Source organism: Parasteatoda tepidariorum, chromosome 2 (genome assembly GCF_982258835.1).
Source record: "Parasteatoda tepidariorum strain Cologne lab strain chromosome 2, Ptep-v5.0, whole genome shotgun sequence".
Taxonomy (NCBI): Eukaryota; Metazoa; Arthropoda; class Arachnida; order Araneae; family Theridiidae; genus Parasteatoda; species Parasteatoda tepidariorum.
The window spans coordinates 50,766,833-50,780,544 of NC_141756.1; the positions used below are offsets into that span (position 1 = coordinate 50,766,833).

Genomic DNA, 13,712 nt, shown 5'->3' on the forward strand with positions numbered 1-13,712 from the left:
TATCAAAATCCTTCATTTTCTCATAGTTTTCGTATTTTTAGCTGGAATTTACCTTAAAACCATGAGATGTTTAAAATCTTTTGATAGGATCTTTAATAAAATTCTTTTTCGGTGTTTAATTTAATTTTTTATTTAAACTTGCTGTTGCCGTTTCAAGCCCTCTCTCGTCGACCAATGATTTTGCTCATATTTTGGGGGAGTGTTGTTGATTTCGTTACGTCATCACCTCCTTCGTGTAAATAACAATCCATCCAGATCAAGATGTCGACGACGTCTGATGTTTATTAATAATGCGACGCAAACACATTCTACTTTATACCATTTATCTATTTTAATGTCTTCTGTTATAAAGTGAAGATCAATTATAAAAAATAATGCCACCAGGAGGTGTAATGCGACAAAAGGCAGATCAAAAATCTATGAAGGAAATAATTCATAGTGGTCATTTTATGGTATCTGATATCGACGATCCAGAAGTTCAGGATGGAGATGAGAGCCCATCATTAGTTGTTCATGAATCAGATTGTGATCAGGAATCCTTGCCGTTACCTTCTAAAGGATTTGATTTCGAAACAGCGTGCCAAGAGACTTCAAAAACATACACTTTTGGGTCACGAAGTACTCACTCAATATCAATTGATGCATCTCTAACAAAACTTTTCGAATGCATGACACTAGCTTACAGGTAGTGCATTACTTACTCTAGAATTTGTTTCACTTATTTGAAAAAAAATATTGAATTTTGTTTTCAGTTAATATGAGGTAAAGTTTGTGTTGCTGCTGTTGCTGTGCATATTTGCATGCAAACCAGGATCTAATATAGATTATTAATAACACATACTTGATTGATTGTAATATTGAATGTTATAGATCAAATAACTGAAATTCTGTTCTTGAAATTTTTTCCATTGAGGCATATATAATGCCACTTTATGTGAATTAATCCCACTGCTGGAAATTAGCCAGTTCCTTTTATTTTGAGGAAACAGTTGTCATGAGTCTTACTATTGCGCATTAAATTCTAACAATTTAAATTTGATTTTAATAAATAGAAGATAAAATGTAAAGTATTTTGGATGTACAATGAGTTATCTATCCCTCTAGCTATTTATTCTAAACTTACTGCTGTTATACATTTTGTCTTTCCAATTCTTTTTAACTAGTTAGATCTTTTTAAATTGACTAATGAATATAGAGTTTGCTTTTAAAATGGTAGAACATCAATCTATTTTAAATATGTATAAAATATTATTTTTATTTATTCTTGGTCTGTCATTTATTAAAATAACTTGAAAGCGTTTGATCATCATTTTGCATATCTTAGGTAGAATAAAGATACAATAATTTTGAGTCTATGATGGTAGATCTGGGTGCAGACTGTGCAACTCTGTAGCTTAATCTTTTTTTTTTTTTTTTTTTTTTTTAGGCTACATCTCCTAAAATTTTTTTTTCTCTTCTCCCGTTGAATAATGTTAACAAGGTTAGTGAGTGTACCTGTTTTGTGTAATTATTTTATTGGTTTGTAAAACATTTTGATATGAAAATTCAAAGTGATATGCAGTGGTTGACTGAATATTAAAATCTCTAGCAAAATAGGCAGCATGTAAAGGACTGAGTTTCTCAGCTTTTTTTGTTGCTGTTTATTTCAATTAATGCTGCTTATTTCAAGTAAGCTACAGCCTTAAAATATAAAGGGAAATTTTTTTTCTTCCTGAAACTAAGAGTTTATGCTTGTAAAATTGAGTGAATCTTTCATATCTCATATATATAATCTTTCTTTTCTTTCTTATTTGCATCAGTGAAGGCATAAGATTTTTATATCTAAAGCCGCGGTCGTAAGAACTATATTATTTTTGTAGTTAACTATAACTACAAATGTAGTTAACTACAACTATACTTTTTCAAAAAAAATGTAGTGACTACAAACTACATTGGAATTGTAGTAACTACTTCACTACTTTAAGGAGACTATCATTGTTGGAGAACTTAATTTACGCCTATGTTCGAAATTGTTTTGAATAAGAAATTGACTTACACTGAATAAAAGGGAATAATTAAGAATTATTTATTCATGTTTACATGAGCCACTTTGTTGTACCAAAATATTTTTTGTAGAAGTATATTTAGCCTTCAACTTTTTATGCCTTTCTCGACAGCGAACACTGAATTTAAGAATGTGAAATTGTCAAATAATTGCATCTTTTTAATTGTTTAATGCTCTTTTATTTCCTCTTTGAAATTACGTATATCGAAAATATGGTCCTTTTTTTTGAAATAACATCAATGTTTCATGAGTGTGCATTCTCATGTGAAAGTGTGACCAAATTGATTAATTATTTATTTTATGTAATGGCTACTTTGAATGTTAGTTATACGTTATTTAAATATGTAATCTCTGTTAAAGCTCAGCTGTAACCACAGGGACATTTTCATTGCATCCATTGACGGATACACAGAGATTTGTACCCATTACATCTTTTATCGACTGACATTTAAAGTAGTTGCCAGAAATTGCAACAAACTATTGTTTTTGTTTTGTACTATTCACTATACTACTTTTTTAAAGAATTTAACACACTACAGACTACTAAAAAAAGTAGCAACTACAATAGTTTCACTACTTGTAGTGCGCTACTTCTGACCACTGGTCTAAAGCATTACCAAACTGAAAGAATTTCCATATCGTGTTCTATACCAAAATAATTGCCATGTCTCGTGGACTTCTGAAAGTTTGAAAAAACTAGAGTTATTTTTAAAAAACTCAACCCACATTGGTTTTTCGATGTTTTTTTTCTTTTCTGAAATACCGTTCAGTTATATACTATATGTTTTTTTTTTTTATTAAAATGTTATGTAATAATTTAATATTACATGGTTACTTTATATAATAAAAGAATTTCATTTTTTGGTCTAGCCTTTAATTTGGAATATAGAAATTATCTCATAATAATAGTAGAGAATGATATTAAGAAAGAATGATAAATAACTATTAAAAGTGTTACTATTATATGTTTTAATAATTCTTTTAAAGGTAATCAATGAACAAACCTTGAAAAAATTTTTAAATTAATAATTTATAGGTCAAATAAACTTGGCAATGTTTTTTTCTTCCTAAAAATTTAATCCATACTTTGTTTTTTTTTTAATATGGAATTATTATGAGTCTCAATTTTTGTATTTAAATATACAAGTTAAAAAAAATTCTAAAACCTAACTCAATTTTAATGCAATTATAAAAATTTAATGTTAATTAACTTCATAGATATAATTAAAATAATTATGAAATTAATTAGAAAGAGTGATATTAATTATAGTTTAAATCAATGCAAACTAGATATTCCGAAAACGCCAAATTTATATAATCAAAAGACACATTCAAAACAAGCTGAATGCTTTTCAATTTATTTATCCATTTAATTTAGCTGAATTATATAATAATTAAAAATAAATTATCAAGTTAATTTATTTTCAATTGTTTGGAAATTTTTGTTTAAATGACAATAATTGACAATTATTTTTCTTTTAAAGTCTATTGATCTAGTGCAGTAAATTAAGAAACTCACATTGAAAAAACCTGGATGGTCTTTTTCAGGCTTGGCTTACTTTGGCAAACTGTAAACTTTCGAACCGTGGGCTGCGAGAAATTAAGGGAAAAAAAATTTGTGGAAAGGGACTAACTCGAAGGGTATAATTCGCAGCCTCTCCATGACAAACATTTAAGAATTTTTTTTCTTTCTTTTAAATTTGCAAGTTTTAAAATCCATGGTTGTTATAGTTGGTGTGATAGATCACGAAACAGAAATATCTCCTATAATATTTGAATTTTTTGAAGAATTAATAAATTTTTCTTTCGGTTATTCTAATTTAATTTTTTTTATTAAAAATAAATTTTGTTAAATTTCAGTTTTAGTTATATTCAGTTTTTCAGTAAATAAATATTATTTTGCGATGTCTGTGAAAATATATAAATAGCTTTTTAAAAAAAGTAACATACTAAAAGAAATTTAATTAAAAAAAAAAAAATTCTTGTTTTTTTGTAAGGAACTGATGTCCTTAACTGTTTTAAGATAATTTTATTTTAAAAGAACATTTACTTTTAAGTTAACTAAATTAAAGTATTTTGATATGAGATGTTTTTCATTTGCTAGTTTTAGTTCATTTTGTCATATTAAAAATTAACTGCATCTATTTTATTTCTGAGTTAAAATAAAAAGAACTAATTAATTAATTATAGAAATTGATTTACCATTGATTGATAAATTTTATGATTATTTTTCTATATTTGTATAAAAAATTGGGATACACTTTTTTATGATGCTGACTTTTTTAACTATTCCCATTATAATTTTTTTATACCTAGAATTATATAAAAGAATTTAAATGCTTGTATTTGCTGTTTAAATGTCTAAACTAATTTTTTTTAAAAATTTTTATTGAAATATTTATTTTTCTTATAATCATTTGCTATTTCAATTTTGCTTCAACTTACTGTTTTATTACTATGGAGCAGAATTACACCTAGTATTCTTCACTAAAAATGTTCATAATTACAAATGTTCTGCTGGTATTCAATAAAGTTAGCTAAATAGATAACTCCCACTAGCTAAATTATTATTATTTTTAAATGGAACATAAAAAAAAAGAAAAATTGTTAAAAAAAAAGAACCTGAATTTTTAAAATTATTTCATCATACATTGGTGTTATTTGCTATCAGAGCATTTGATATTCATTATTGGCGCTACTACAATCAGAACCAAATATAAAGTTTTAGTTTAGAAATAAAGGGGGGCGGAAAGGATAAAATATGCTAATTTCTAAATAAATGTTTCAATGTCAACGAGGTATCGTTGAGCAATTAGCAATGAGATCTGTACTAATGCATTCCTGCTTAACCAGAACGTACCGAAGTATATAATCAAATATATCAATGATATAAAAATATAATTGTTTCTTAGAATAAGGTTGATGTTGTTCCGCCATAATTATTTTAAGTTATTTTTGGAACAATTTTAAGACATTGTAAAAGCCTCCTTTGATTTTTATTAACATGGTCTTTTTGAAATAAATTTTTTTGCAATTTGTTATAGTCCTTTTAAAGGTGTGTCAGCTAGGTTTAATTTATAATTTAAAATTAATTATTATGTCTAAATAATTTGATGTTTTCCGGTAAAAGATTATCAGTTTACAAGATTTTCAATTAACAAGATGGCCTGCCTAAGTCATTGGTCTGTATCATTGCAACAACATCTTGTTAGAAGGTTGCTGAGTCTACCAGCATTGGTTAACAAACTACCAAGTGTAATTTTCTAAATGTTAAAAAGTCATGAAAGAATTCCTATTTTCATAATAACAAAGATCAATGTTTTTTTAAAAAAAAAGTCAAGCTATAAATTTTAACAAATTCGAAACCTAAATTAATCAGGGAAATACAAATTTAATTCCTGTTAAAAAAGAAAAAAAATGTTTGAATTTAATTAATACAAGTTTATATTTAATATACAATTATCTATGATAATATTTTGAATAAAAAATTAAGTTAATATTTTAAAATAAAAAATGAAAGGAATTTAAAGTAAAAAAAAAAGTCTCTGGGGTGCTGCTAGGTATTTATGTCTTCTATCTATGTCAAGTTTAATATTATTTAATGCATTTTTTGATATATTTATATGCTGCTATAATCATATTACTATGTTAGAAAAATACAATGTATTCCACAAGATTGGTTAACTTTTTTGATTACTCATGTATTATGTTTCTTGAAACACAAAATATAATATAATACTTTGAACAAAACATTATTTGTATAAAAAGAAAAACATGTTTTTTCTTTTCTTTTTCAAACTATGATTCTCTTGTTTGTTAGTTTATATTATGCAATAATGCTATTTTTATAAGAAACTATGTATCAAATGGTAACTCATAATTTAGACCTTTTTGAAGTTACGTAGATAAAAATCTTGCCATGGTTATTTTCTAATCTCTTTTTTTAATCTGTTTAGTCTTTTTTTGAAATGTGACAAAGTTGAGATAAGCTAAATTTTTTTGTCCACCTAGGCCGGAAAAAAAAAGGAAATAATTATGAAATAATATTCTGAGATATTTTTTGTTTTAAATTAAAATAGCTTTGTAAAGAATCATTATTTAATGGAAATTTTGATACTATTATGTATAATTTAATTTTTTTTTTGCCAGCTATTTATTGTTACTAATCAAATCATCAGTATTAATGAGTAAAATTTTATTATTTCTTCAATTTTTTTTTAGTGTATTAATTTTATTATTCCTTAAAATATTTTTTAATAAGTTTAATTTTTATTTTTGGTACACAACAATTGAAACATAACTAAAGAGCAAATCTATTTTAAATGTGACAATTATGACTAAGTAGTGTGAGTATCAAGTGAAAGAGATAAGTAAATGATAAGTGTATTCTAGTGGATCTCTTATCAGTTGGATGACCTTGTTAGCTAACAGGGAGACAAATAATTTCTTCCTTATCTATATTTTTTCCTTAATATTTTCCAGACAAGATAAGGCATATTCAATCCTTTTAATTTGTTTTCTATATTTCATTTAAGTAAACACATAATATATATAACTTTATATTTGAAATATATTATTGATCTTTTATGAACTGTTTATTTTAAATTACCTTTTTTAAAAAATTTGTTTTTAATAAAGAGCAAAATTTTATGAGTTTTATAAAACTATATAATGATGTTTTTAAAATTTTTTGTTGTTGATAATTTGTTAATAATTTTAAAAAAAATAGATGAAAACTGAGAAATTGTTGGAAATTTCTTTCAAAATGCACGATTTTGATGTTGACTTTTCGTCAAATTAGGAAGATTAGTTCTATAATTAAAGCTAGACCCAATTTTGTTAAGTTATAGGCAAGAAAAAACAGCATTGATACTACCATTTAGACTGAATGTAGCTCTTGCCAATTAAAAGAAAAAAAAAAATTTTTTTTTTGAAGTAATACATTTGAAAAGAATTTTTTAATGTTAGATTTCAAATTCATTTTAATTTAATATCTTAATTGCTCAGAATATGCTATGCCATATAAAAATATTCATGCTGAGCATAAAAAGTTATATGTTGCTCAAAGTCATTACATAAAGTGAATAGGGCAAACCTTTTTAACTGTTTTGATTTTAATTTTTATGGTTGTCTTATAAGTAAGGTGATCTCCAAAGCAAGTAAAGAGGTTCAATTGGTTCTATTTCTAACAAGCTTTGCTTTGTGTATATTTGATAAAGAGAAAATCCCTTCTCAGGTTTTAGAACCAGTTTTTGTTAATATTCAGAATAATGATGAAGCTGTATTATGAGGAAAATACTTACGTTTTGACTTTAAACTTGGTCAACAGTTAATTTAGCTACGCCACTAAATGAAGATTTGACTAGTTGTCCATTCTTTCTCTTAAGATTAATTTTAAAATTTTTATTTATTTGACTTTTACTTTGCATGAAGGAAGGTATAATTTGAAATTGTTGAATTAGAAATTTTTTTTTTCATCATTTTTAAATGACTATTTATGTAAAGCTCTCAAACAAAATTTCAACTTTCTAATAGCTACAATAAAAATGTAACAAATAATAGCTTTAAAACTTTATAGAAAATGTTAAATTGCTCATTTTTAGAAATGTAAATCATAAAATGAAAAAAAAAAATTTTTTTTCCTCCATAATATTAGCAAAATTCTGGAGTCCTAAAAGCACAGCAAAAAGAAACTTCTCTTATTTTTCAAAATGTTTAGCTTAGAGGCCTGTAAACTCAAATAACAGTTTAACTCGATATAATTCTTTTAAAAAATTATTCTAAATGTAGCTGTTTTCATCCATCAATTGATAGTTTTAAAAGATTATTTGTCTTTTTAAATGTGAGTTTTAAGAGATTATTTGTCTTTTTAAATGTGATAAAATTTTAATTAGGAATATTTTTAAATGTGATAAATTTTAATAAAAATATTATAGCGAGATATGTTAACTTTGACTGACAAATTAAGATACTAAATTCAATATCTATTTTCATGTAATATAAGTTTTAATTTATAATGCATCCCTAAACAAAATTTTAAATAGCTATGAATCGTAATTTTTATATATATGACAATGTTAAGCATGAGTTCATTACTGTAGTTGAATTGTTTCGATGTTTACTTTACACAATAGTAGCTATTTTAATTTCAGATTACATTTTTCAGAATAGTTTTGATTCTTTAAGTGAAAAACAACATGAATGAAGCACAAATAAAGTACAAAAATGGGCATACTACAGTCAGACCTCGATATAAGGTCACCCTAAGGGACGTCGCAAAAGTGACCTTATAAGCGTGGTGACCTTTTAACCGATTCATTAGCAGTTCATAACTGAGCACATAAATAGTACACATTATGACTTTTTAAAAATGGTAATACAAACGAAAAAGATCGGCCATTAATTAAATATTAAGTCAATAAATTTTAACAGAATTAGTAAAAAATTAAAGAAAGTCAGATTTTTAAAATTTTTTTTAATTTAAAGCTACTTACAAATTACATACATACATTGTACATACATACATTACATCTTACCTTATTTAAAATAATCATTTATGCAGGTCTGTCTTGTTTTTCGTTTTATTTTTCGACCCATGTTTTCTAGATTTTGTAACTTCTCAAAATGTTCCTCTGCTCCCTCATGGTTTGTAAAAATATTTCGTATGACATTTATTGCATTAAAGGCTTCCACTTGGGTTACAGCTACAGTCTCAGGATCACTGTCGTTGTTCTCGCTGTTCACAACTTGTGAAACAATTTCAGAAATTGTAGCTTGTTCGTTGGCTGCAACATTTTCCTAGAACTAGAGAGGGGTAATCGCCTGGTAAGGAAGTTAAATAGGATTTTGTTAGAAAAGAGCTTCCCTCGCCTCAGATAAAAATGACCTTATCAGCGATAATGTTTTCTAGATTTTGTAACTTCTCAAAATGTTCCTCTGCTCCCTCATGGTTTGTAAAAATATTTCGTATGACATATATTGCATTAAAGGCTTCCACTTGGGTTACAGCTACAGTCTCAGGATCACTGTCGTTGTTCTCACTGTTCACAACTTGTGAAACAATTTCAGAAATTGTAGCTTGTTCGTTGGCTGCAACATTTTACTAGAACTAGAGAGGGGTAATTGCCTGGTAAGGAAGTTAAATAGGATTTTGTTAGAAAAGAGCTTCCCTCGCCTCAGATAAAAATGACCTTATCAGCGATAACGATTTTTAAAACTTGACCATATATTCGATAATCTGTAACAAAGAATTCCTATTCAATGAGCCGGCACTTTGGAAAAGTGACCTTATATGCGGGGTGACCTTATATGCGGATTACCTTATATTGAGGTCTGACTGTATAACTTCTGTACTTTATTTGTATTTTATTTACATTTGGTGTTTAGACTCTGAGGAAGGTTTCTTGTGTAGAAAACTGAGACTATAGCATGTCCATTTCTGTACTATATTTGTACTTTAGTCTTATTTTTCACTTTCACCTACAGGCCTACATAGTACAAAGTATACCCTATCTCTTTTGAGTTTTGATTCTTGTTTAACTATTTATGGTTTGCACATTAATTTGCATATTTTAGATAATGTTGTTTTCTCTTCTTAGGCTTTTATTCTTGAAGAAGATTCTGATTATCAATGCAATGTATTTTTTTATTACTAAAAAACATAGAAAACATAAATTATTTGCTAAACTTATTTTGTATTCATTTACAGTGGGAAATTAACTTCACCAAGATGGAAACAATTCAAAGGACTCAAACTTCGTTTAAAAGAGAAGATACGACTAAACAATATGATTTGGAGAGCTTGGCATATGCAGTGTAAGAGTGCACTATTTTAGTACACTGTATTTTGTCCCTTAAATGTCTTAATGCTGTTTACGACATTTTAGTGATATTATTAATATTATTTTGAAACTAATAATGCATGTTTATTGAGTATGAACATTTATATAGTTTGAGTATGAGCATTTATATAGTTATGCAAGTCTTCCTAATTTTTGAATTAAAATGCCCATATTATAGTTATCTGATAAATTTTTTCTAAGTCAGGTAAATTGATTCTATAATAACTGTATGAAATATATATTTCTATACTGGCCTTTCAAACATCTCTCTCTTTTTTTTCATTTTAGAAGAAGTTAACCTTTTTAAATATATTTTGCGTTATTACTGGTGATAAACAACTAATTAATGAAGCATTTAGACTAAATTTTAATTTTTGAATTGTATGTTTTATCTAAATCTATGATTTCGGTAGATTTTATTTGCTACTATTCCTTGTTTTTCGTAAAAGTTCATGAGTTTTTCTGTCTTACTGTTTCATATATCATGTTGCATTTATTTTTTATTTGTTGAAGATTAAAATGAAATGTTTTTAAATTTTTTACTTTACTTTTTATAACTATACTTTTTATTTTCATGACTATTTACTTGCCTCTAAAGTGATTGCTTAAGACAAAATTATTTTCCCTTATGCTAAAATAAATTTAATTTTAATTGGTCTTTATTATTTAAAAGAAAATGGCAGGCCATTTTTCAAATTGAGTTAGTTATCGATAATAATATTCTAATGTTATAATTGTTTTTTTTTTGTATGCTAATGCTAAATGATTCAATATTTATTAATAGTCATAGAAATGATTGTACTAGAGAAAATCTGGATTTCCGGATTTTTCGCTAACCGCGATCCGGAAGTTTCCAGAAATCCAAGGTCTAGAAGTTTCAAGAAATCATTGATCTCTAAACTAAACAAAACTCAGTGGCGCGACAGTCCATAGAGGGCCAAGGCCTACTGTGCCCATCTCAGTTTTCTTGACCTTGAGCTCTGAAGTGCAGGAGCTGATATTCCGGTCAGGTGGTCAGCCGAATGCGGAACCCCCAGTGTTTAGTTCCCAACCATGCTTGGTACTCATTTACCGACCCACTGAAGGGATGAAAGGCTGAGTCAACCTTGTCCGGCCCAAGGATTGAACCCATGACCTGTGGCACGGGAGCCCGAAGTGCTACCTCTCAGCTACCAGGCGTCAATCATTGATCATATATATGTCAAAAAATTCTTGTGTATTTTATTTAGAAATTTTAGAACTAGAATTTATACTTGGCACCTCTTCATTCGTACATATTTTTTCTTTTAGAATAATAAATGTGATTTGACATAAAAGTAAACTTATACGTAATTATTCATTTAAATTATTCTGCATATAATTTATTTAGAATTTCATGTTTTTAAAATATCAATGATTTAAATTTATGAAGACATTAATTTTTTGAAATGCTTCACTAATTATTTTACTCGCGAAATTTTCAAGATTTTTGAGTTGGGCTCTCAATTAACCCCTGGTAGTCGATAAATAATGCATATATGTTTAAATTAAAATAGACGAATCGTTTTTATAACTTTCAAAATAACTTTATAGTAACTACTGGAAACCTGGTGTAGTATCACCTTACTGCATTCTGTTTCTGTAACAGCTAGTTTAGGTGTTTTACTGCTTTTTTTAATTTTTTTTAAAGAAAATTTTTATTTGCTTCATGAACCTAATTTGTTTCTGACCATTATCGGACAAAATTTCATTATATTTGTGAACTTATAGCTCCTGAGAATAAGTTAAAATTTAATTTTTTTTATATAACTTGCTTTTAAGCGTAATTGAACTTTCATTTGTTTGAAAAATATTTTAGAAAAATCAGATAATCTGTGTTACTAAAGAGACTAGTTAGTTTGTGTTCTTTACAAGTTATTGTTACTGATGTAATGAATGTTATCTTTCCTTTTATTATAGTTGTAATGAGGATAAAAACAGACAAATTATGTCAGTTTGCCACACCTTTAGATGGAGATACTCATATGAAGGCAGAGGTATGTTAAAATATTCTTCCCTTCAAAATTCATGGGGCTGCTTCAAATTTTTTATTCTTCATAATTTTTTTGTTCAAAAACAAAATTTACTTATGAAGTTTATACAGAAATACACCTTAAATAATTTTTCTTTCTGATGCATTACATAATACGTTTATAATTTTTTTAGCTAATTACACTGATTTATAAACCATCCACCAGTTCTTCTGGGGATTTATCTTGTAATAAATACTTCTTCTAGGAACCTGAGGCACTCTTTTGACCTTTCCTAAATTTTTCTTTGTTACTTCTTTAATTTTACTCCTTTTTATATCAAACATTTAATCTGTAACATTTAAATTTATTTTATATTGAGTTTCAAATAGATCAGCTGCATTTTTTTTCTTGTGCCAATAAATTCTGTGTTTGTGCATAAAAAGAAACTGAGCTATTTTTTATTTATTTATTTTTTTTTTGCTTTTTTTTGCTGCAAGATTTTAAATTTTTTTTTTAGTTTGTACTCTCAATTAGCTTTTGAAAAATTAAACTAAAAATAACTTAGTTTAAACATTTGATTCTGTGTCATACTATTATTAATGTTTTAAAATCTTTTATAATTTTTTTTTTTAAGTTCTAAAATGCTTCTAAGAATGTGCATTTTTTACAAGTTACTTCATTTATTTATTTTTTAAAAATTTCAAATCTATGTTCAGCAATTTTGTTAGAAAGTATGCCATAAATTTTTTAATAAGATTTTATATTTGAGTAAAATTATTGTAAAATTTATGTCTTATTTTACGGATAAGTGAGATAAAAATATTAATGATATTACCATCTTACTTAGATTCTTCTCTTTTCAACTTGCTAAATAAAGTAGAATAAAATAAAATTAGATAAAAATGAGGTATTTTGAAGCATTTTAAGAAAAATATGTATGTCTTAAATTATAAATAAATAATTTTTGATTAATTTTTTAAATTTATTCATAACTTGCCATAGTATTAGATAAAATAATCAGGTAAATCTAGATTTTACTATTCTAGTTGTGTTGTTTCCTTGAAAATGTTTATTTTTCAAAATCTTATTTGACTACACATTCTATTTTGCATTAGCATTTATTTGAATATCGTAGTTTAATTGTTTTTTAATTTGAAATTAAATAGAGAGCAAACTTTATTTTAAGGCTGTTGTTATCGAAGGAACTTACTGGAAGAGGAGAATGGCTAGCATTACGGCAGAGTATCAGAAATGGAGACTATTTTACAGGGAAAAATGTAGACTAAAATCAAGTTATGAAGCTGAAAATGTTAGTATTATTAAATATTTAGTAGTTTTATTGAATTAGCTCTAATATTAATATGTATTTATTGCTTGTGTTGGATTTTATATTTATTAGAGGCAGATTAATTGTTATTAATATTTTTGCAAAATTAACTTTTAATAATTTCTTGTTGAATTATAGATGGATTTTGATTTTGAAACAAGATGGCCTTCTTGGACCAAAGACCCATATTCACCTCTACAAAGTGCCATGGACGAAGATTTTCTAATGGATTTTACTGATACCTTATTTACCAGTTTCAATCCAAGCCAACCATTTGATTTTCCTAATCCGAGGGAAATTGGTAAGAGAATTTTTAAAATTTATTTTCAATTAATTAAAATTTATACATTTATTACTTTTTCGTATCTAAACAGATTGCAGTACATTTTGCTTTGTTTAAATTTTGTCATATTTTGTATGTGGTAGAGAACCTCAATCTTTTAAACATAATTAGTAAATACTGATGCAAAAATTATGAGAAATGTATATAATAATTATGAGAAATGTAT

The 13,712-nt window shown here is 26.4% G+C and overlaps 1 protein-coding gene across 2 annotated transcripts in view; it reads left to right on the plus strand.

Annotated features, from left to right (window-relative positions):
* The first annotated feature begins 173 nt into the window (after nucleotides 1–173).
* Nucleotides 174–13,712, plus strand: part of Mondo (MLX interacting protein mondo) — a 47,074-nt gene continuing 33,535 nt past the window's right edge. The window contains exons 1-5 of one of the 2 annotated variants that reach the window (XM_016053432.5): nucleotides 174–685; nucleotides 9,753–9,859; nucleotides 11,824–11,900; nucleotides 13,063–13,185; nucleotides 13,342–13,504. In XM_016053432.5, the coding sequence (XP_015908918.1) occupies nucleotides 375–685; nucleotides 9,753–9,859; nucleotides 11,824–11,900; nucleotides 13,063–13,185; nucleotides 13,342–13,504 (781 nt within the window). In that variant the 5' untranslated portion in view covers nucleotides 174–374. Of the gene's footprint in view, nucleotides 686–9,752; nucleotides 9,860–11,823; nucleotides 11,901–13,042; nucleotides 13,186–13,341; nucleotides 13,505–13,712 lie in introns of both variants that reach the window. The other variant, XM_071177520.2, reaches the window with a different exon arrangement.